The sequence below is a fragment of the Salmo trutta genome, chromosome 28, assembly GCF_901001165.1.
Source record: "Salmo trutta chromosome 28, fSalTru1.1, whole genome shotgun sequence".
NCBI classification, from domain to species: Eukaryota; Metazoa; Chordata; class Actinopteri; order Salmoniformes; family Salmonidae; genus Salmo; species Salmo trutta.
Window position 1 is genome coordinate 4,746,109 of NC_042984.1, and position 23,623 is coordinate 4,769,731.

Below are 23,623 nucleotides of genomic sequence, written 5' to 3' on the forward strand. Positions count from 1 at the left end.
GTGTATGGTGTTATAACAGTAGTCTAGTGTATGGTGTTATAACAGTAGTCTAGTGTATGGTGTTATAACAGTAGTCTAGTGTATGGTGTTATAACAGTAGTCTAGTGTGAGGGGTTATAACAGTAGTCTAGTGTGAGGGGTTATAACAGTAGTCTGGTGTGAGGGGTTATAACAGTAGTCTAGTGTGAGGGCTTATAACAGTAGTCTAGTGTGAGGGCTTATAACAGTAGTCTAGTGTGAGGGCTTATAACAGTAGTCTAGTGTATGGTGTTATAACAGTAGTCTAGTGTATGGTGTTATAACAGTAGTCTAGTGTATGGTGTTATAACAGTAGTCTAGTGTGAGGTGTTATAACAGTGGTCTAGTGTATGGTGTTATAACAGTAGTCTAGTGTGAGGTGTTATAACAGTAGTCTAGTGTGAGGGGTTATAACAGTAGTCTAGTGTGAGGGGTTATAACAGTAGTCTAGTGTGAGGGGTTATAACAGTAGTCTAGTGTATGGTGCGGGACTCACGAGGGAACCTGGGGAGCTTTATGTTCGCATTGCCCTAAAAAAGGTAACTTCTTGAGAAGGTCTGTTTGGTTCGCTTCGGGGCCTCTTTTGAGGGGTCTGAGTTCCTTCGTTGGGGGTGTTCTGCCCCCCCAAAAAATAAAGCAAACCGCACTGAGTTCACAAACATTCTCTGAAAGGAAGCAAGTGTGAAAACACTACTCAAAGAAGCTTTGCTGTGATTGGGCAATACACTATAGGCTCCTTGTATTTCCATTTCGTTGACCAAAAGGTGTATTATTGGTCAATTACTTGCCCAAAATAAAATAAACAACCAAGCCAACTGCAGTTTCCTCTGTCCACACACTCTCATACACACACTCACACAGACGTCTACTGTAGCCTATGTGTGTAACTAGTGTACAGAGCAATGGATGATTGTGGTACGACAGGCCCTGTTTTACACTACTCGTGAACTGGATCTGCCCAAGCAGGACAAGTCACTCGACTGCACTTTTCCTCCACACAGCGCTACTGTATTTGGATAGTCTATACTACATCCCATACGGCACCCTATTCCCTAGACAGTGCACTACTGGGTGCCGTTTGGGATGCTGGCTGTCCATGCCACAAAAAACAGGAACAAGTTACTACTTGTAGTGTGTGACGAGCATAGCAGCGTTTATGGCAGCCCACTCCTACACTCATCTAGAGGTTGAGGCGGGCATGTTTGGTGGAGTCTACAGTTTGTGGGGGCTTTTATAATGTGCTAACTTTAGACTTTCCATGCAGGGGTTTTGTCAGGTGACTTGTTTCACTGCATCACCTTTAGGTAGGATAGATTGTATGCATTATATTATGTGTTTTGATGTATTTTGTTGACAAGTAAACATTGAAAATGGTCCAAATTACATCAAAAGCTTATTATATTGCATACCTGTTACCTCTTGGGTCCTGTCTAATTCTTTCTGCAAGCGGTTAAATTGCCAGTGCAAACAGGAGGGGGGAGAAAGAGGACATCTGTGTCTTGTGCCTCTTTCTAAAGCAATTTTATCAGATAACGTATTATTTGTGTATATTGTTTGCTTTAGGACATTTTTATATCATATCTGAATTGTATTTTTATTATCTCCTTTGGAAAACTTTTCAAAGTTTTTAATAGAAAACACCATTCAAGACGGTCAGAATGGTGTCATTGTTGATACATCTAGATCTTGTTGTTTTTTTAGCATATTATATTAAATTGAAACGTGTTCTTGAATTTGTTTCTAAGTGTTTAGTTTTAATAAACCATGTTTGATTAATATGTATCAAGTCTTGAAGGACTTTTTCCATTCTGTTGCTTATGAGCTTTGTTATTATTTTATTGTTGCAATTGATTCAACTTATGGGTTTGTAATCAGCAGAGAACTCTCCAGATTTTCCCTATTTTAATTAATTTTTTTTTTTAAATATAACTGAAATAACGGTTTGATACATGGAACTAGGAAGTACTGAATTGAGTGACTTGTGTTGTCATTTGTGTAAGTAGGGGGCGTTACTTTGTCCCAGAATGTTGAATATAATTCTATGGGAAAGCCGTCCATTCCTGGTGCTTTTCACCATGCGAACGTTTTAACTGTCTAATATTTATTTTTGGGAGCGATCTCTGTTTTTAGTGATTTTAATTTTTTTTGTCTGCTCATAACTGCTTCAGGATAGTGGAGTCTAAGAAGGCTGTAGGGTCATTCACACTGTTGTGTCATTGTATTTTGTATAGATTTTCATAGATTTTTAAAATGGTCATTAATCGCATGGTTGTTTCTAATGCGTTTTGTATGTTGATGTATTAAAATTATAACGGGTTTGACGTGTATTCGTTATGTGAGGGCTGTTAGATGTTTACCAGGTTTAGTTTCCATTAAGTAGTATGTTTTATGTGAGTTTAACCTGTAGTTGTTGGCTCTCTTCATTCAGTAAAATATCATATTCCTGATTTAAGTTCAGACATTTTATTTTCTTCTTTACCTTGCAAAGATTTTTTATGTGCTTTTTTTTTCTTTCTAAAATAGTTATTTATTTTTCTTTTAATGTTCATTTCTAACTCGATTTGAACGTTTTGCTGTATGTTGTTAGTCAACCAACTGGGTCACAGTGTGGTTGTTAACCTGCATGTATAGAGTCAACACACACACACACACACACACACACACACACACACACACACAACATGATGTCAATCTCACTACGTTAGAACAGCGACAACAAACGCAGCAGGCTTTAGAGGTTAATTCAATTCAGCAAGTTACTCTGGCCTGAACCATGTTCCATACATTACCTTTGTGCTTGTCACACACTGTCAATGCTAATAGCTTACTGTTTATTGAGACTGTCGATGCTAGTAGCTTAATGCTTATTGAGACTGTCGATGCTAGTAGCTTAATGTTTATTGAGACTGTCGATGCTAGTAGCTTAATGCTTATTGAGACTGTCGATGCTAGTAGCTTAATGCTTATTGAGACTGTCAACGCTAGTAGCTTAATGCTTATTGAGACTGTCGATGCTAGTAGCTTAATGCTTATTGAGACTGTCGATGCTAGTAGCTTAATGTTTATTGAGACTGTCGATGCTAGTAGCTTAATGCTTATTGAGACTGTCGATGCTAGTAGCATAATGTTTATTGAGACTGTCGATGCTAGTAGCTTAATGCTTATTGAGACTGTCGATGCTAGTAGCTTAATGTTTATTGAGACTGTCGATGCTAGTAGCATAATGTTTATTCAGACTGTCGATGCTAGTAGCATAATGTTTATTGAGACTGTCGATGCTAGTAGCTTAATGTTTATTGAGACTGTCGATGCTAGTAGCTTAATGCTTATTGAGACTGTCGACGCTAGTAGCTTAATGCTTATTGAGACTGTCGACGCTAGTAGCTTAATGTTTATTGAGACTGTCGACGCTAGTAGCTTAATGCTTATTGAGACTGTCGACGCTAGTAGCTTAACGTTCACTCGTCAATGGTAGCCAGAGGGCTAGTAGCCATAGCAAGCCGTTTTTGTAAATAACAAATTTGTTCTTAATTGACCTGCCTGGTAAAATGAAATATGTTGTTGCTCATCATACAAGACAGGTGAGATGAACACACACACAGACCACAGCAGAGGCAGCTCTGTGAGAACAAGCCCTACGCTGGAATCTGAATGACATCATCACTCTGTGGGGGACGGAGGAAGGGGTTGTTAATCTGTCTTGTGAAACTTTCACATATGAAAATGGTTTTAGCTAGGCTTATAGAGGAACTGAAACAAACCAATCCCTGCAGCACGATGATGTCACACTGTAAAAGTAGCATGACCAGCCAGAACTGTATGTTGGGGGTGGGGCCAGGACTGTGTGTTGGGGGTGGGGCCAGGACTGTGTGTTGGGGGTGGGGCCGGGACTGTGTGTTGGGGGTGGGGCCGGGACTGTGTGTTGGGGGTGGGGCCGGGACTGGGTGGTGGGGGTGGGGCCGGGACTGGGTGGTGGGGGTGGGGCCGGGACTGTGTGTCGGGGGTGGGGCCGGGACTGTGTGTCGGGGGTGGGGCCGGGACTGTGTGTCGGGGGTGGGGCCGGGACTGTGTGTCGGGGGTGGGGCCGGGACTGTGTGTCGGGGGTGGGGCCGGGACTGTGTGTCGGGGGTGGGGCCGGGACTGTGTGTCGGGGGTGGGGCCGGGACTGTGTTGGGGGTGGGGCCGGGACTGTTGTGTGTTGGGGGTGGGGCCGGGACTGTGTGGTGGGGGTGGGGCCGGGACTGTGTGTCGGGGGTGGGGCCGGGACTGTGTGTCGGGGGTGGGGCCAGGACTGGGTGGTGGGGGGGTAGTGTGTTTATCCTGACCAGTGTTGACTGACCTCTGCTCTGCTCTGCTCTACCCCCCCTCTCTTCCCAGGCTGTCTGTCTCCAGAGCCAAATTAATTAACTCCTGTATAAACACACACACACACACACACACAGTCTCAGCCTCTAGCCTGCAAAACATCATGTCTATCTGCTAAGAGCCATTCCAGGACAGATAACATGCATGGTCCCTTCTAATAGACAGCCATTCCAGGACAGATAACATGCATGGTCCCTTCTAATAGACAGCCATTCCAGGACAGATAACATGCATGGTCTGTTTTTCTCCAAATACAGGCATGTCTGTCCAATAGTCCACCTGTCTGTCTGACCCATTGACCACCTGTCTGTCTGACCCACTGACCACCTGGCATTTGGAACAAAAACAAAACAATCTAGACTATATATAACAGATTTGATCTGGAATTAGATGATGGATGTGTCCAAAATGGTATCCTATATAGTGTACTAGTTTTGACCAGGGCCCCTACGGAATAAGGTGTAATCTGTAATGCACTCCTACATGTTGTTGTATTCTCATGACCGTAGCCAGATGTTAATGTAAGGAATGTCCCAAATGGCACCCTATTCTCTATCTAGTGTCCCAAATGGCACCCTATTCTCTATCTAGTGTCCCAAATGGCACCCTGTTCTCCATCTAGTGTCCCAAATGGCACCCTATTCTCTATCTAGTGTCCCAAATGGCACCCTGTTCTCCATCTAGTGTCCCAAATGGCACCCTATTCTCTATCTAGTGTCCCAAATGGCACCCTATTCTCTATCTAGTGTCCCAAATGGCACCCTGTTCTCCATCTAGTGTCCCAAATGGCACCCTGTTCTCCATCTAGTGTCCCAAATGGCACCCTATTCTCTATCTAGTGTCCCAAATGGCACCCTGTTCTCCATCTAGTGTCCCAAATGGCACCCTACTCTCCATCTAGTACATTTACATTTACATCTTAGTCATTTAGCAGACGCTCTTATCCAGAGCGACTTTAGTGAATGCATACATTTCATACATTTTTTTTTTTGTACTGGTCCCCCGTGGGAATCGAACCCACAACCCTGGCGTTGCAAACACCATGCTCTACCAACTGAGCTACAGGGAAGACTATCTAGTGTCCCAAATGGCACCCTATTCTCCATCTAGTGTCCCAAATGGCACCCTATTCTCCATCTAGTGTCCCAAATGGCACACTATTCTTTATATAGTGCACTACCTTTGACCAGGGCCTGTCATGCCAAATAGTTTCCCCCTGACAAAAAGTGTCACAATGGGATTCAATGAGTTCTAGCTTCTGTTGCTAGGGATGTTGCTAGAACTTGCTAAATTCTGATCGTAATGAACAAAAGCTGTGGTTGCTTGGATCTATTTCACCTCGTAAGCGCTCGCTCAGTCCGCGCAAAATTATAACCTCCAGAATTGCTCTCCAAGGACGGTGTTTTTGAGGATGACAACCAGCTGACTACCTGCTGCTTCAGAGGACCAAAAAGACTGGAAAGAGACATTTGTTAAATAGGAAGAAATAATGTAGGCTGTATATAGATTGACGTTGCTAGCTACTGTACTTATTTACCTCAGCCTGTCTGGTCAGCTAGCCAGCCAGAGTAGCCAGCCAGAGTAGCCAGCCAGACAGCCAGCTAGCTTGCCAGACATTTTTATTTAGCTAACGTTAGCTAGCTCCTGTACTTATTTACCTCAGCCTGTCTGGTCAGCTAGCCAGCCACAGTAGCCAGCCAGCCAGCCAGCCAGCTAGCTTGCCAGACATTTTTATTTAGCTAACGTTAGCTAGCTAGCTAGGGTAACTGTTATTGTAGCTTTCTATTTGTATGTATCTTGCATTTCAATGGCATCCCTCAGAGATTTTCTTTTAACTTTCCAACCAGGCGAAGTACAATGAAGGCACCACTGATCTCGACAAGAGAGGGCAACATTAAGCATTTCTGTTAGATAACTGGACGGATTTAGCTATGTACAACCAATTTCCATCTGGCTAGCTGGTCATCTACATGTTGCTAGCTATACATGTAGTTCAGTGGAGGACGGCTCATAATAATGTCTGGAACGGAGTAAATGGAATGGTATCAAACAAGTCGTCACCATAACACATGATCGGTAAGTTTCCCAATTCAAATTTGGCCCTGACAAGTTGTTTTGTAATGGTTACTGTATTTGACCACAGCGGAGTTAAATATTCTAGAATGTGTGTGTGTGTGTGTTTCAGTATCCTTACAAATATGAAAATGTGCATACTGTATGACACAGATGTGGGTAACAAAGTAATCTTCTCTCTAACACTTTTTAAATGTTAGGGGTTGACCTCGTTCACTAAATCCAGGAACGGCAACAGCTGGTGTCTGACGGCGACCGATCACTTTACCAAGTGGATGGAGGCAATACCCATTTAAGGTCAGTACAGGAAGAGTACGTGCTGAACTCTAAATTCCCTTCTGTAACCCTTAGATTCTGGGTTAAACTTGGGACAATACTATACTGCTGAGTATAACATTGGAGGAGTGATAGAGACTGGTTTTTACATCAGAAGTTAACGGTTATCTGTAGGAGCCAGATGGCTTTGGAATGTTTTGGGTGGACGGGAGGAAGTCACGGGAATGTTATAGGGGAAGCGGATGGACATCTGTGGATTAGGCAAATGAGGGGGTTGAGGTCAGGTCAGATTCCCCCCCTCCCCCCCCTTTTAAGGGAGAAATGATGGTTTATTACCCTATTACTTTGTCTTCCTGTCAAACCATAAGATGTAAGGATTGGAGAGAAGGAGAAGTGGTTAAGCTAGAGTATATATACTTGTGGTGGAAACATGTTTTGTCTGAATGCAGCTTCCTCTGGGAAGAATAAAATTGGTTAATCTTTCATAATGTCCGTAGAGTTTTTTTTTACTCTGAGAATTAGAACCTAACAGAAACAAAAATAGATGTTATTTTTGTTTGATACACATCAAGGATGAGACTAGCGAGGCCACCTACAAGGCGATATTGGTGGAGATGTTCATGTATTTTTTCTGGCCCTCTAAGAGATATGTAAGAAATGTATTTGTAACATGAAATATAATTGCATTTATTCATGTTATCAATCAAGGTGAGACTGAACATGGATGGACAAAGCGCAAGAGAAACGGAAAGAGAGCTACCGGAGAAGAATCAAGAAGGGGGACTAAGTGTTACGACATCCGGACAAAATACTTGGTTTGGAAGAAGGCCTAAAGGGAGACGAGACCTGGGAAACCTCGCTACTCTTTCACTCCTAGCTGAGGTCACCATCTGTTAAAGTGAATATAAAAACATCTCAGATAATAACTATTTGCATTTGGACACATTTACATTACATTTAAGTCATTTAGCAGACGCTCTTATCCAGAGCGACTTACAAATTGGTGCATTCACCTTATGATATCCAGTGGAACAACCACTTTACAATAGTGCATCTAAATCTTTTAAAGGGGGGGGGGGGGGGTTAGAAGGATTACTTTATCCTATCCCAGGTATTCCTTAAAGAGGTGGGGTTTCAGGTGTCTCCGGAAGGTGGACACAACCTGAAGCTAGTTTTAGTTTCCCCCTAAAACTGATATTTGTCCTCTTTGTCTTCCAAGGGTTACCTCGGTGGAAGACGGCAATCTTCTGCAGTTGGGACAATCAACCACTGAAAGCACTGACACCCTACACTACGGTGAAGCCCGTGAGACAAAGTATGTTAAGCTTCGGTTGACATTTTGAGAAAAGCAAGAAATGGTAGTTATGCTGAGCTTATTAAAATGTACCTCTTCAAATGACTTTAGAACCATCAACTGTCTGAGCCCCCCAGGAGGTATCCCATCTACCCGAGCCAGTGAGTTTAGATCAGTCTGATTCTCTGTGCTCTGAGTTGGAGGGGGACCAGCTTGAGGTGAGGCTATACCTTCCAAAAGTGTTGAAAAGTACATATCTCCCATTTTATAACACTGCACTAATACATCAAATTTTCTCACAGTAAAGTGTGTTTGTTACCTGTGTGTTTTGCTTGTTTACGTCTCTGTCTCCTACCCTGTTCCCCTTAACGCCTCTCCTGTTCTCCAGGACCTAGGGGGTTTCTGCCCAACACCCAGACATGGATCCACCTGATGTCCTCCCATTACCAACCACCTACAGCTACTGATATTGTCATTATCTGCTAAGAATTATTTTTTGCTTTTTCATACTGGGCACATAATATGTGACATATATACAGACTGACTAAAAACTACTAGCACTGCAAACACACAGAACAAAGGGAGTATCAGTGGCTGGACTTTTGCATTCTCCCTCTTCAAGTCCCACTTCTGAGACTGACTGCCACATAACAGAAATCAGTAATTTAGTCTGATTGACATGTGAGTGTACAACAAAAAAAAAATCTGTGAAAAATAAATGAATGACACAACTGTACCAAAAACAAAGTTTTATGTATTAAAATCTTGAATATTGCCAGGTTGGTTTTCACAGGTGTTCATTATTGTAAATTATAAGGGATCCTTTGATTTGTATTTCTTTGTTCCACATTATTCATTGTTGTGTCCTAGAACCTACAATAGATACATACATATATTCAACCACAAAGGTGTACTAATCAGCTCTGTGAGAGAGAACAAAAGGAATCACAATAGGGGAATACTGCAATTCTATTGTGTCAAAGCAAATTATTTGTTTTCTTTGCCATTTCAGAAAGGTAGTAATGTTGTAAGACATGGATTTCATGTTGTAAAGTTAACAAGGTACCTAACAGTAGTTTGAAGAAATGTTTTAATTTTATTAGTTAAAAAAAAAAAAACTTGTTTAAAACAGAGAAAATTGTCACGCGAAATAGGCCTTGTTTGCATAGTGTTAGCAGTTGACGTTACTATTCAATAACGCAGACCCCAAAGCAAATCATAGGGTGGAAAAATAGGTTTATTCAAAGAGGACAAATCATGGATATTATGCTGAGGTAGATGTTCATTCTCCCCTGTCCTCAGTGATTCTCTCCACAGAACTAAGAGACAGGATGTAGTTTTATAACCCAACCCTAGCCGGTGGTTGACCAATTAGAATTCCTTTACAATAACATTGAGCCAATGGCCAAATAACAAGTATCCTGTTTCAGGGTCAATGCCTAGACAAATTCTTCCCTTGTCTCTGACTCAATGATTGTTTATTCCCTCTTGACCGTTAGTCCTCTTCTTTGTGTATTTATCGTCAAAGTATTCTTACACTGGCGATGATGAAAAGAACGTCATTTAGGCTGTAATGATCGCCAAAATTCTAATCGTTAGGTCGTCTCACCGTTGATATAGCAACGGACGCTAATAGTTCATCAAATCCCATTGTGATGCGGGGGGGGGACGACACTTTTTTGTCCAGGGGACATTATTAGGCGAGACAGGCCCATTGGGAAGAGGGTGCCATCTGAGACACCTGGAGTTATCAGTCTGCACTTTTCTCACTAAATGGGATAATGTATTTAAATTGAATGGGATAATGTGTTTAAATTGAATGGGATAATGTATTTAAATTGAATGGGATAATGTATTTAAATTGAATGGGATAATGTATTTAAATGAAATGGGATAATGTATGTAAATGAAATGGGATAATGTATGTAAATGAAATGGGATAATGTGTTTAAATTGAACGGGATAATGCATTTAAATTGAACGGGATAATGCATTTAAATTGAACGGGATAATGCGTTTAAATTGAGCTGGATAATGCGTTTACATTGAGCGGGATAATGTGTTTAAATTGAATGGGATAATGTGTTTAAATTGAATGGGATAATGTATTTAAATTGAATGGGATAATGTATTTGAATGGAATGGGATAATGTATGTAAATTGAACGGGATAATGCGTTTAAATTGAACGGGATAATGCGTTTAAATTGAACGGGATAATGCGTTTAAATTGAACGGGATAATGTATTTACATTGAATGGGATAATGTATTTAAATTGATGTCAGCCATCCTTCGACCACCAAGTAAGAGGAAAAATGTTAGGATGGGGATTTTTAATCTGTGATTTTTAAAGTCATTGCGCAATGCTAATACAAAAACGGATTGTAATTTTCGTTGGCAGTTGGGTTTCAATTTGTCTGTCAGTGGCGTCCCAATCCACTAGGATGCTGCCTAGTGTTACAGTCCTAACAGCACTGCTGTAAGGGTATTTAAGCTAAAGCCCCAGACGGTGACGTCACAGAGCTGCTGATTGACAGCTGGCAGCCCCTGAAACCTTAAACAAAGATCAGCACACTGATCCTCAGTCAGCTCAGAACCTCTGATTACAAACAACAGATAGACCGACCAAGAGGAGGAGGAGGAGGAGGGGGGACAGAGAGGGAGGGAGGGGATAGATGGAGGGGAGAGGGGATAGAGAGGGAGGGGATAGATAGAAGAGGGAGGGGATAGAGAGAGGGGGGAGGGGATAGAGAGAGGGGGGAGGGGATAGAGAGAGGGGGAGGGGAGAGGGAGGGAGGGGATAGATAGAGGGGGAGGGGATAGATAGAGGGGGAGAGGATAGATAGAGGGAGGAGGGGATAGAGAGGGAGGGAGGGGATAGATAGAGGGGGAGGGGATAGATAGAGGGGGGAGGGGATAGATAGAGGGAGGAGGGGATAGATAGATGGGGAGGGGATAGAGAGAGGGGGGAGGGGAGAGGGAGGGAGGGAGGGGATAGATAGAGGGGGGGAGGGGATAGAGAGAGGGAGGGAGGGGATAGATAGAGGGGGAGGGGATAGAGAGCAACAGAACACAGCAGAGGGAGAATGTCCAGTTCTGGGTTATACCTACAGTGCATTCAAAAAGTATTCATACCTCTTGACGTTTTCAACATTTTGTTACGTTACAGCCTTATTCTAAAATTATTTTAATTGTCAATTAATCAATCTACACACAATACCCCATAATAACAAAGCGAAAATAGGTTTTTAGAAATGTTTGCAAATGTATAAAATAAAAAAATAACAAAAAAACGTATTTATATAAGTATTCAGACCCTTTGCTATGAGACTCGAAAGTGAACTCCGGTGCTTCCTGTTTCCATTGATCATCTTTGAGATGATTCTACAACTTGATTGGAGTCCACCTGTGGTAAATTTCATTGATTGGACATGATTTGGAAAGGCACACACCTGTCTATATAAGGTCCCACAGTTGACAGTGCATGTCAGAGCAAAAACTAAGCCATGAGGTCGAATGAATTGTCCGTAGAGCTCTGAGACAGGATTGTGTCGAGGCACAGATCTGGGGAAGGGTATCAAAACATTTCTGCAGCATTGAAAGTCCCCAAGAACACAGTGGCCTCCATCATTCTTAAATGGAAGAAAGCGGAGAAGGGCTTTGGTCAGGGAGGTGACCAAGAACTCGATGGTCACTCTGACAGAGCTCCAGAATTTCTCTGTGGAGATGGAAGAACTTTCCAGAAGGACAACCATCTCTGTAGCACTCCACCAATCAGGTCTTTATGGTAGAGTGGCCAAACTGAAGCCACTCCGACTATGAGAAACAAGATTATCTGGTCTGATGAAACCAATATTTAGTCTGAATGCCAAGCATAATTTCTGGTGGAAACTTGGCACCATCCCTACTGTGAAGCATGGTGGTGGCAGCATCATGCTGTGGGGATGTTTTTCAGGGACTGGGGACTAGTCAGGATCTAGGGAAAGATGAACGGAGCAAAGTACAGAGATCCTTGATGAAAACTTGTTCCAGAGCGTTCAGGACCTCAGACTGGGGTGAAGGTTCACCTTCCAACAGGATAACGACCCTAAGCACATATCCAAGACAACGCAGGAGTGGCTTCGGGACAAGTCTCTGAATGTCCCAGCCAGAGCCTGGAACTTGAACCCGATCGAACATCTCTGCAGAGACCTGAAAATAGCTGTGCAGCAACGCTCCTCATCCAACCTGACAGAGCTTGAGAGGATCTGCAGAGAGGAATGGGAGAAACTCTCCAAAGACAGGTATGCCAAGCTTGTAACGTCGTAACAAAGAAGACTCGATACTGTAATCGCTGCCAAAGATGCTTCTACAAAGTGCTGAGTAAATGTGATATTTCAGTTTTTTTAATTTGATAAATTTGCAAAAAAATCTAAAAACCTGTTTTTGCTTTGTCATTATGGGTTATTGTGTCTAGATTGGACACCAGTCTCAACGTCAACAGTGAAGAGGCGACTCCGGGATGCTGGTCTTCTAGGCAGAGTTGCAAAGAAAAAGCCATATCTCAGACTGGCCAATAAAAAGAGAAGATTAAGATGGGCAAAAGAACACAGGCCAGCATCCCGGAGTCGCCTCTTCGCTTTTGACGTTGAGACTGGTGTTTTGCGGGTACTATTTAATGAAGCTGCCAGTTGAGGACTTGTCGGGTGTCCGTTTCTCAAACTAGACACCCTAATGTACTTGTCCTCTTGCTCAGTTGTGCACCGGGGCCTCCCACTCCTCTTTCTATTCTGGTTAGAGCCAGTTTGCGCTGTTCTGTGAAGGGAGTAGTACACAGCGTTGTACAAGATCTTCAGTTTCTTGGCAATTTATCGCATGGAATGTCCTTCATTTCTCAGAACAAGAATAGACTGACGAGTTTCAGCAGACATGTCTTTGTTTCTGGCCATTTTGAGCCTGACATCGAACCCACAAATGCTGATGCTCCAGATACTCAACTAGTCTAAAGAATGCCAGTTGTATTGCTTATTTAATCAGAACAACAGTTTTCAGCTGTGCTAACATAATTGCAAAAGGGTTTTCTAATGATAAACTTGGATTAGCTAACACAACATGCCATTGGAACACAGGAGTGATGGTTGCTGATGTAACAGTGTAGGTTCCGTCCCTCTCTTCGCCCCAACCCGGGCTCGAACCAGGGACCCTCTGCACACATCAACAACTGACACCCCACGAAGCATCGTTACCCATCGCGCCACAAAAGCAAGGGTTGCGCCACGTTGCAAGGGGAAACCCTACTTCAAGTCTCAGAGCGAGTGACGTCACTGATTGAAACGCTATTAGCGCGCACCACCGCTAACTAACTAGCCATTTCACATCGGTTACACTGATAATGGGCCTCTGTACGCCTATGTAGATATTCCATTAAAAATCAGCCGTTTCCAGCTACAATGGTCATTTACAACATTAACAATGTCTACACTGTATTTCTGATCAATTTTATGTTATTCTTAATGGACAAAAAATGTCATTTTCTTTCAAAAACAAGGATATTTCTAAGTGACCCCAAACTTGTGAACGGTAGTGTATATTATACAACAAGAAAAAGCCATCCATCTTACATCTCCGTGTGTTTCAGAAATGTCCTTATAATTAACAAGAGGCTGAATGTATCTTACCGGAGAAAGCATCAGAGCGAGGGAAACAGCTCCCGCGCTTTCTCAGTAGGTGTAGCCCATCTATCCGATGTTGTCTGGTCAAAAACAGTATGACATTGTTGTCGCCTGATCTATTGAATGCAAGGGAAGCCAGCCAGTATTTGGTAAAAAAAACCTTGATTAAAAAAAAGTGTATATAATAATAGCCAATCAGCGTTGAGCTAAACTGAGTGAGGTCAGCTGTGAACGGTCCTGGCCTACCAAAAACATCAGAAACCATCACATCAGAAACCAAACATCATTGACAGAAAACAACTTGAATTGTTGCATCTCATTGTCATTGTTCTCCGGTGGCTAACTAGCTATAAAAAAAAAATGGTCCCTTTCCTAAATTAGCCATGGATGAAGACAGGGACTTGTGGTTTTACTCTGTGTACTGGAAAATGATTATAACTGTGATTCTGATCCAACCATTAATTCATACATTGTTGTGCCCCCATGGCCTGAGAGGATATAAGTTCAGTGAGATGTAGAAACGTTAGGCTAATGTTATCTAGCTGGCCTGGCGCATCGTTGCACATGAAAGGAAGTTACGCTAGCGAGCAAGCATTTTAGCCAGGTAGCCTAACACAGCAAAAAACTAAGCGTGTACTGTATGACAGAGTCATAGCCCGTTTAGGCAACATGAAAGAGGAAGATGGTATTTTGGTGTTTCTCAACAAGTAGGGTGTCAACATGTTTTTTTGTTTGTTCTACTTGCACGCGGAAATCAGTATCATGGACAGCCACATCCTATTTAGCTTACGTTGATTGGACTAAATTGTTTTTTTGGTATCTTTTAGTTGTCACTGTATTAGACTAAGCAGAGGTGATTTGATGATGTTGAAATGGTGTTGGAATAATGGAGGCAGCTCCTGTTTACTTTGCGACTTGCGGTAAACTCTCTGTGGTTTTAAATCACTTTGACATTATGGGGTATTGTGTGTAAATTCAGACTGTAACACAACTAAATGTGGAAAATGTCAAAGGGTTGTGATTACTTTCTGAAGGCACTAACTGCCTAATTTTTAAGATGGAAAATGAATGAAACATTTATCTATGCCTTCATTTTAAAAAATAAAATATATATAGACTCTTTCATTTGACACCCTAATTTTGATGTGCTCTTATGAACTTCACATGTTGGTGCTCATGGGTCTTTTTCCATGTAAATACCCATCTGCAAAAAACACATCTCATGTCAACCCAAACCTTATGTCTGCAAAATAACATACAACACATTGGGCACTGTCTGCATAGCCCTATGTACAACAGACATACCACACAACATAAGGGTTCCCAGGAGATCATATGTTATGAAGTTGGGAGAGATTCCCTGAGAACGCCTGCGGAATGTGCTGGAATGTTCAATTTCTGTCTGTCTGTGGAAAATACTTTTTTCTTCTGCTGACTAGTGTGTTTGTTAACCAACCTATATAAGTAGAATAGAGGTGTGTGTGTGTGTGTGTGTGTGTGTGTGTGTGTGTGTGTGTGTGTGTGTGTGTGTGTGTGTGTGTGTGTGTGTGTGTGTGTGTGTGTGTGTGTGTGTGTGTGTGTGTGCGGTAAGGGGATAGAATGCAACTATCTAACACCCAATCAGCTGAGCTGACAACACGCCTCAAACTGAACTGGTCTTTTTGGGTTGCGTTTTCATGGGTGATTTCATCCTATGATTTGTCTACTAAAAAGGAATACAGTTTGAAAAACAGCCCGATAGAATAGTAGTTTTTAAAAGTAGGGTTTTAGAGTTAGATTAAAGCGGACACAAGAAAAGGGCAACCAGTGAAGAACAACCCATATTTATGTTTATTTATCTTCCCTTTTGTACTTTAACTATTTGCACATAATATGACATTTGAAATGTCTTTTATTCTTTTTGGAACTTTTGGAACTTTTAGACTGTTTACTGTTAATTTGTATTGTTTATTTCTCTTTTATCTATTTCACTTGCTTTGATAATGTAAACATACGTTTCCTAGGTAGGGAGGGAGAATTCTACTCAAATCAAAACCTTTTGAAGTCCACCTCACAGATTTAAAACACAAAAAAAAAATAGTTTTTATAATAATTCTGAATAAATTTATAAATTAACAGAGAGAGCGCAACCTATGCTGCTTGCTAAAGTGGGGGGAAAAAGTATTTGATCCCCTGCTGATTTTGTACGTTTGCCCACTGACAAAGAAATGATCAGTCTATAATTTTAATGGTAGGTTTATTTGAATAGTGAGAGACAGAATAACAACAAAAAAATCCAGAAAAACGCATGTCAAAAATGTTTTAAGTTGATTTGCATGAGGGAAATAAGTATTTGACCCCCTCTCAATCAGAAAGATTTCTTTCTCCCAGGTGTCTTTTATACAGGTAACGAGCTGAGATTAGGAGCACACTCTTAAAGGGAGTGCTCCTAATCTCAGTTTGTTACCTGTAAAAAAGACACCTGTCCACAGAAGCAATCAATCAATCAGATTCCAAACTCTCCACCATGGCCAAGACCAAAGAGCTCTCCAAGGATGTCAGGGACAAGATTGTAGACCTACACAAGGCTGGAATGGGCTACAAGACCATCGCCAAGCAGCTTGGTGAGAAGGTGACAACATTTGGTGCGATTATTCGCAAATGGAAGAAACACAAAAGAACTGTCAATATCCCTCGGCCTGGGGCTCCATGCAAGATCTCACCTCGTGGGGTTGCAATGATCATGAGAACGGTGAGGAATCAGCCCAGAACTACACGGGAGGATCTTGTCAATGATCTAAAGGCAGCTGGGACCATAGTCACCAAGAAAACAATTGGTAACACACTACGCCGTGAAGGACTGAAATCCTGCAGCACCCGCAAGGTCCCCCTGCTCAAGAAAGCACATATACATGCCCGTCTGAAGTTTGCCAATGAACATCTGAATGACTCAGAGGACAACTGGTGAAAGTGTTGTGGTCAGATGAGACCAAAATCAAGCTCTTTGACATCAACTCAACTCGCCGTGTTTGGAGGAGGAGGAATGCTGCCTATGACCCCAAGAACACCATCTCCACCGTCAAACATGGAGGTGGAAACATTATGCTTTGGGGGTGTTTTTCTGCTAAGGGGACAGGACAACTTCACCGCATCAAAGGGACGATGGACGGGGCCGTGTACCGTTAAATCTTGGGTGAGAACCTCCTTCCCTCAGCCAGGGCATTGAAAATGAGTCGTGGAGGGGTATTCCAGCATGACAATGACCCAAAACACACGGCCAAGGCAACAAAGGAGTGGCTCAAGAAGAAGCACATTAAGGTCCTGGAGTGGCCTAGCCAGTCTCCAGACCTTAATCTCATAGAAAATCTGTGGAGGGAGCTGAAGGTTCGAGTTGCAAAAACCTCAGCCTCGAAACCTTAATGACTTGGAGAAGATCTGCAAAGAGGAGTGGGACAAAATCCCTCCTGAGATGTGTGCAAACCTGGTGGCCAACTACAAGAAACGTCTGACCTCTGTGATTGCCAACAAGGGTTTTGCCACCAAGTACTAAGTCATGTTTTGCAGAGGGGTCAAATACTTATTTCCCTCATTAAAATGGAAATCATTTTATAACATTTTTGACATGCGTTTTTCTGGATTTTTTTGTTGTTATTCTGTCTCTCAGTGTTCAAATAAACCTACTATTAAAATTATAGACTGATCATTTCTTTGTCAGTGGGCAAACGTACAAAGTCAGCAGGGGATCAAATACTTTTTTCCCCCACTGTATTACGCTTCCATGGCAACTGACGAGACTATGATAATGTATTGCTGTTGAGACTGGAAACTAAATTACACTCTGAGGTGGGGGATCCTTGGCTCTTGACTGCTGTGTTGCCATGTTTCATGACTTTATGTCTTCTCTCTCTCTGCCCCACAGTCGGACTCGTAACCTGTTGGGTTCCCCCAGACATCGCCCCGCGAAGAAGGTCCACTTCATCAAGAACATGAGACAATACGACACACGAGGCAGCAGGTAAGTCTTAGAACACTGACTGAAACACTTCCTGCCTCTGTCAAACACTTCCTCGTTCTCTCAGAACACTGACTGAAGCCCTTCCTCGTTGCCTAACTAGACTATATGGCTATAAAGGTCTGGGGAAAGTTGTTTAAATAAAACCAGAGGAAGAGGCATATTTTAGGATACTTTGGTGAATTTGCGAGGCATGCAACACAAGACTGCCAGATGCAGATTACCAAAACATCCTCCTCTTTCTCCCTCGCGCTGGCTTGCTTGCTCTTTCTCTTCGCTAATGATGCGAGTGTGTTCAGTCTTCCGTCTGTTGCCCGCAGAATATCCTAGTTTATTAATTGGACCGATGTCTCCGGGATACAGAGTTATCACGTCCTCAGTCTCCCAGAACACTTCCTTTCTCCAGTTTTTTATGCAGAACAGAACTGTAGATGAGGAATATACAGTGTGTAGTAACTCTGAAAGTAGCCCACAGATTAGAGAGGTGGGCCAGTAACTGGAAAATGTAAAGCCAGTCCACAGATGAACTCCTCATTCAGAGGACCCTTATTATTATAATTATTATATGATCACCTGAACACCTGTTGGAACTTGTCTCTGTTGTTCTCGTGCTGGGGCTATTATTAAATCGTTCTAGTGGGTCAGAGAGCATCACAAAGCTGGTGTTATGAGTGTAGACTGGTCCTTTAATACAATAGTAACAGAACGCTCAGTCATCCAACAGAACGCTCAGTCATCCAACAGAACGCTCAGTCATCCAACAGAACAGAACGCTCAGTCATCCAACAGAACACTCAGCCATCCAACAGAACACTCCGTCATCCAACAGAACGCTCAGTCATCCAACAGAACAGAACGCTCAGTCATCCAACAGAACGCTCAGTCATCCAACAGAACGCTCAGTCATCCAACAGAACGCTCAGTCATCCAACAGAACAGAACGCTCAGTCATCCAACAGAACGCTCAGTCATCCAACAGAACGCTCAGTCATCCAACAGAACACTCCGTCATCCAACACAACAGAACGCTCAGTCATCCAACAGAACACTCAGCCATCCAACAGAACACTCCGTCATCCAACACAACAGAACGCTCCGTCATCCAACAGAACGCTCAGTCATCCAACAGAACGCTCAGTCATCCAACAGAACGCTCCGTCATCCAACACAACAGAACGCTCAGTCATCCAACACAACAGAACGCTCCGTCATCCAACACAACAGAACGCTCCGTCATCCAACAGAACGCTCCGTCATCCAACAGAACGCTCCGTCATCCAACAGAACGCTCCGTCATCCAACAGAACGCTCCGTCATCCAACAGAACGCTCCGTCATCCAACAGAACGCTCCGTCATCCAACAGAACGCTCCGTCATCCAACACAACAGAACGCTCCGTCATCCAACACAACAGAACGCTCCGTCATCCAACACAACAGAACGCTCCGTCATCCAACACAACAGAACGCTCCGTCATCCAACACAACAGAACGCTCAGCCATCCAACAGAACGCTCAGCCATCCAACAGAACGCTCAGCCATCCAACAGAACGCTCAGCCATCCAACAGAACGCTCAGCCATCCAACAGAACACTCCGTCATCCAACAGAACACTCCGTCATCCAACAGAACACAGTCATCCAACACAACAGAACACTCCTTCATCCACACAGGTCTAGAGTTATGCTATGTCACATACTGGCTATCTGTACTGCCAGACTGCCTGTTCCCTCATCCCCAGGGCACTCTACGAACACACACACACACACACACACACTGTCATCTGGCTCCACGCCAGCTGAGGAACAAGAGAGCTATGTTTACCCTGTGCCCATTATAAACCCACCAGGACTCACTGGCATTGTTTTTACTTTTCCACTTGACCCTTTCCCATGCGGTGAAGGTTTTCCTCTTGACTCTTTCCCATGCGGTGAAGGTTTTCCTCTTGACTCTTTCCCATGCGGTGAAGGTTTTCCTCTTGACTCTTTCCCATGCGGTGAAGGTTTTCCTCTTGACTCTTTCCCATGCGGTGAAGGTTTTCCTCTTGACTCTTTCCCATGCGGTGAAGGTTTTCCTCTTGACTCTTTCCCATGCGGTGAAGGTTTTCCTCTTGACTCTTTCCCATGCGGTGAAGGTTTTCCTCTTGACTCTTTCCCATGCGGTGAAGGTTTTCCTCTTGACTCTTTCCCATGCGGTGAAGGTTTTCACTTGACTCTTTCCCATGCGGTGAAGGTTTCCTCTTGACTCTTTCCCATGTGGTGAAGGTTTTCCTCTTGACTCTTTCCCATGCGGTGAAGGTTTTCCTCTTGACTCTTTCCCATGCGGTGAAGGTTTTCCTCTTGACTCTTTCCCATGCGGTGAAGGTTTTCCTCTTGACTCTTTCCCATGCGGTGAAGGTTTTCCTCTTGACTCTTTCCCATGCGGTGAAGGTTTTACACTTGACCCTTTCCCATGCGGTGAAGGTTTTCACTTGACTCTTTCCCATGCGGTGAAGGTTTTACACTTGACTCTTTCCCATGCGGTGAAGGTTTTACACTTGACTCTTTCCCATGCGGTGAAGGTTTCCTCTTGACTCTTTCCCATGCATGCTGGGCCTGACGATGAGGGTTTTTCACTTGAGATTGTGAGATCTGAGATCGAGGCCAGAGCAGTAAGGCTCCTGCTCAAAAGTAGTGCACTATATAGGGAAGGAGACATTTTCAACACGATCTTAGGTTCCTTTTGACATTCGACATATTATAGATGAATGTGTATTATTGACAGATTAATTCTGCATGTTTACAAGGTTAAAACAGAAACAACTCAAAGGGTTAATGTTAGGTATTCATTCTGAGTGGTTAAGGTTAGGTATTCATTCTGAGTGGTTAAGGTTTGGTATTCATTCTGAGTGGTTAAGGCTAGGTATTCATTCTGAGTGGTTAAGGCTAGGTATTCATTCTGAGTGGTTAAGGTTTGGTATTCATTCTGAGTGGTTAAGGTTAGGTATTCATTCTGAGTGGTTAAGGTTAGGTATTCATTCTGAGTGGTTAAGGCTAGGTATTCATTCTGAGTGGTTAAGGCTAGGTATTCATTCTGAGTGGTTAAGACTAGGTATTCATTCTGAGTGGTTAAGGCTAGGTATTCATTCTGAGTGGTTAAGGCTAGGGCTATGGTTTGGGGAAGGCTTAAAACTGAATAATAATAAAAACAACCATCAGATTTAGTGCACTATTTCTGGACAGAACCCTAATTCTCCTGGTCAAAAGTAGTGCACTATATAGGACACAACCCTAGTAAAGTCATGACCATGTGTGTGTGTATATATATATATATATATATATATATATATATATATAGATAGATAGATAGATAGATAGATAGATAGATAGATAGATAGATAGATAGATAGATAGATAGATAGATAGATAGATAGATAGCAGCTCTGGCTCTGGGAAAATGGTATGAAGTAGCAGCTCTGGGAAAATGGTATGAAGTGGCAGCTCTGGCTCTGGGAATATGGTATGAAGTAGCAGCTCTGGGAATATGGTATGAAGTAGCAGCTCTGGGAAAATGGTATGAAGTGGCAGCTCTGGCTCTGGGAATATGGTATGAAGTAGCAGCTCTGGGAATATGGTATGAAGTAGCAGCTCTGGGAAAATGGTATGAAGTAGCAGCTCTGGGAAAATGGTATGAAGTGGCAGCTCTGGCTCTGGGAATATGGTATGAAGTAGCAGCTCTGGGAATATGGTATGAAGTAGTAGCTCTGGGAATATGTTATGAAGTAGCAGCTCTGGGAATATGGTATGAAGTAGCAGCTCTGGGAATATGGTATGAAGTAGCAGCTCTGGGAATATGGTATGAAGTAGCAGCTCTGGGAATATGGTGTGAAGTAGCAGCTCTGGGAATATGGTATGAAGTAGCAGCTCTGGGAATATGGTGTGAAGTAGCAGCTCTGGGAATATGGTGTGAAGTAGCAGCTCTGGCTCTGGGAATATGGTATGAAGTAGCAGATCTGGCTCTGGGAATATGGTATGAAGTAGCAGTACTGGGAAAATGGTGTGAAGTAGCAGCTCTGGGAATATGGTGTGAAGTAGCAGCTCTGGGAATATGGTGTGAAGTAGCAGCTCTGGGAATATGGTGTGAATTAGCAGCTCTGGGAATATGGTATGAAGTAGCAGCTCTGGCTCTGGGAATATGGTATGAAGTAGCAGCTCTGGGAATATGGTATGCAGTAGTAGCTCTGGGAATATGCTATGAAGTAGCAGCTCTGGCTCTGGGAATATGGTATGAAGTAGCAGCTCTGGGAATATGGTATGAAGTAGCAGCTCTGGCTCTGGGAATATGGTATGAAGTAGCAGCTCTGGGAATATGATATGAAGTAGCAGCTCTGGGAATATGGTATGAAGTAGCAGCTCTGGGAATATGGTGTGAAGTAGCAGCTCTGGGAATATGGTATGAAGTAGCAGCTCTGGCTCTGGGAATATGGTGTGAAGTAGCAGCTCTGGCTCTGGGAATATGGTGTGAAGTAGCAGCTCTGGGAAAATGGTATGAAGTAGCAGCTCTGGGAATATGGTATGAAGTAGAAGCTCTGGGAATATGGTGTGAAGTAGCAGCTCTGGCTCTGGGAATATGGTGTGAAGTAGCAGCTCTGGGAATATGGTATGAAGTAGCAGCTCTGGGAATATGGTATGAAGTAGCAGCTCTGGCTCTGGGAATATGGTATGAAGTAGCAGCTCTGGCTCTGGGAATATGGTGTGAAGTCGCAGCTCTGGCTCTGGGAATATGGTATGAAGTAGGAGCTCTGGGAATATGGTATGAAGTAGCAGCTCTGGGAATATGGTATGAAGTAGCAGCTCTGGCTCTGGGATATGGTATTAAGTAGCAGCTCTGGGAATATGGTATGAAGTAGAAGCTCTGGGAATATGGTATGAAGTAGCAGCTCTGGGAATATGGTGTGAAGTAGCAGCTCTGGCTCTGGGAATATGGTATGAAGTAGAAGCTCTGGGAATATGGTATGAAGTAGCAGCTCTGGCTCTGGGAATATGGTATGAAGTAGCAGTTCTGGGAATATGGTGTGAAGTAGCAGCTCTGGGAATATGGTGTGAATTAGCAGCTCTGGGAATATGGTATGAAGTAGCAGCTCTGGCTCTGGGAATATGGTATGAAGTAGCAGCTCTGGGAATATGGTATGCAGTAGTAGCTCTGGGAATATGCTATGAAGTAGCAGCTCTGGCTCTGGGAATATGGTATGAAGTAGCAGCTCTGGGAATATGGTATGAAGTAGCAGCTCTGGCTCTGGGAATATGGTATGAAGTAGCAGTTCTGGGAATATGGTGTGAAGTAGCAGCTCTGGGAATATGGTGTGAATTAGCAGCTCTGGGAATATGGTATGAAGTAGCAGCTCTGGCTCTGGGAATATGGTATGAAGTAGCAGCTCTGGGAATATGGTATGCAGTAGTAGCTCTGGGAATATGCTATGAAGTAGCAGCTCTGGCTCTGGGAATATGGTATGAAGTAGCAGCTCTGGGAATATGGTATGAAGTAGCAGCTCTGGCTCTGGGAATATGGTATGAAGTAGCAGCTCTGGGAATATGATATGAAGTAGCAGCTCTGGGAATATGGTATGAAGTAGCAGCTCTGGGAATATGGTGTGAAGTAGCAGCTCTGGGAATATGGTATGAAGTAGCAGCTCTGGCTCTGGGAATATGGTGTGAAGTAGCAGCTCTGGCTCTGGGAATATGGTGTGAAGTAGCAGCTCTGGGAAAATGGTATGAAGTAGCAGCTCTGGGAATATGGTATGAAGTAGAGGCTCTGGGAATATGGTGTGAAGTAGCAGCTCTGGCTCTGGGAATATGGTGTGAAGTAGCAGCTCTGGGAATATGGTATGAAGTAGCAGCTCTGGGAATATGGTATGAAGTAGCAGCTCTGGGAATATGGTATGAAGTAGTAGCTCTGGGAATATGTTATGAAGTAGCA

At 43.1% G+C, this 23,623-nt stretch overlaps 1 protein-coding gene and 1 long non-coding RNA gene across 4 annotated transcripts in view; both read left to right on the forward strand.

The window, feature by feature from the left end:
* Nucleotides 1-23,623, forward strand: part of LOC115165291 (CDK5 and ABL1 enzyme substrate 2) — a 65,693-nt gene that overhangs the window by 3,697 nt on the left and 38,373 nt on the right. For all 3 annotated transcript variants that reach the window (XR_003870121.1, XR_003870122.1, XM_029718336.1), the window contains exon 2: nt 17,576-17,671. Coding sequence is in view for 1 of the 3 variants with exons in the window: in XM_029718336.1 (XP_029574196.1) it covers nt 17,576-17,671 (96 nt within the window). In the remaining 2 variants the exon portion in view is untranslated. The remainder of the gene's footprint in view (nt 1-17,575; nt 17,672-23,623) is intronic.
* On the forward strand, nt 7,154-9,130 carry LOC115165298 (uncharacterized). The gene is made up of 4 exons (XR_003870124.1): nt 7,154-7,630; nt 7,952-8,047; nt 8,138-8,275; nt 8,415-9,130. It is a non-coding gene; the product is annotated as an uncharacterized LOC115165298 (long non-coding RNA).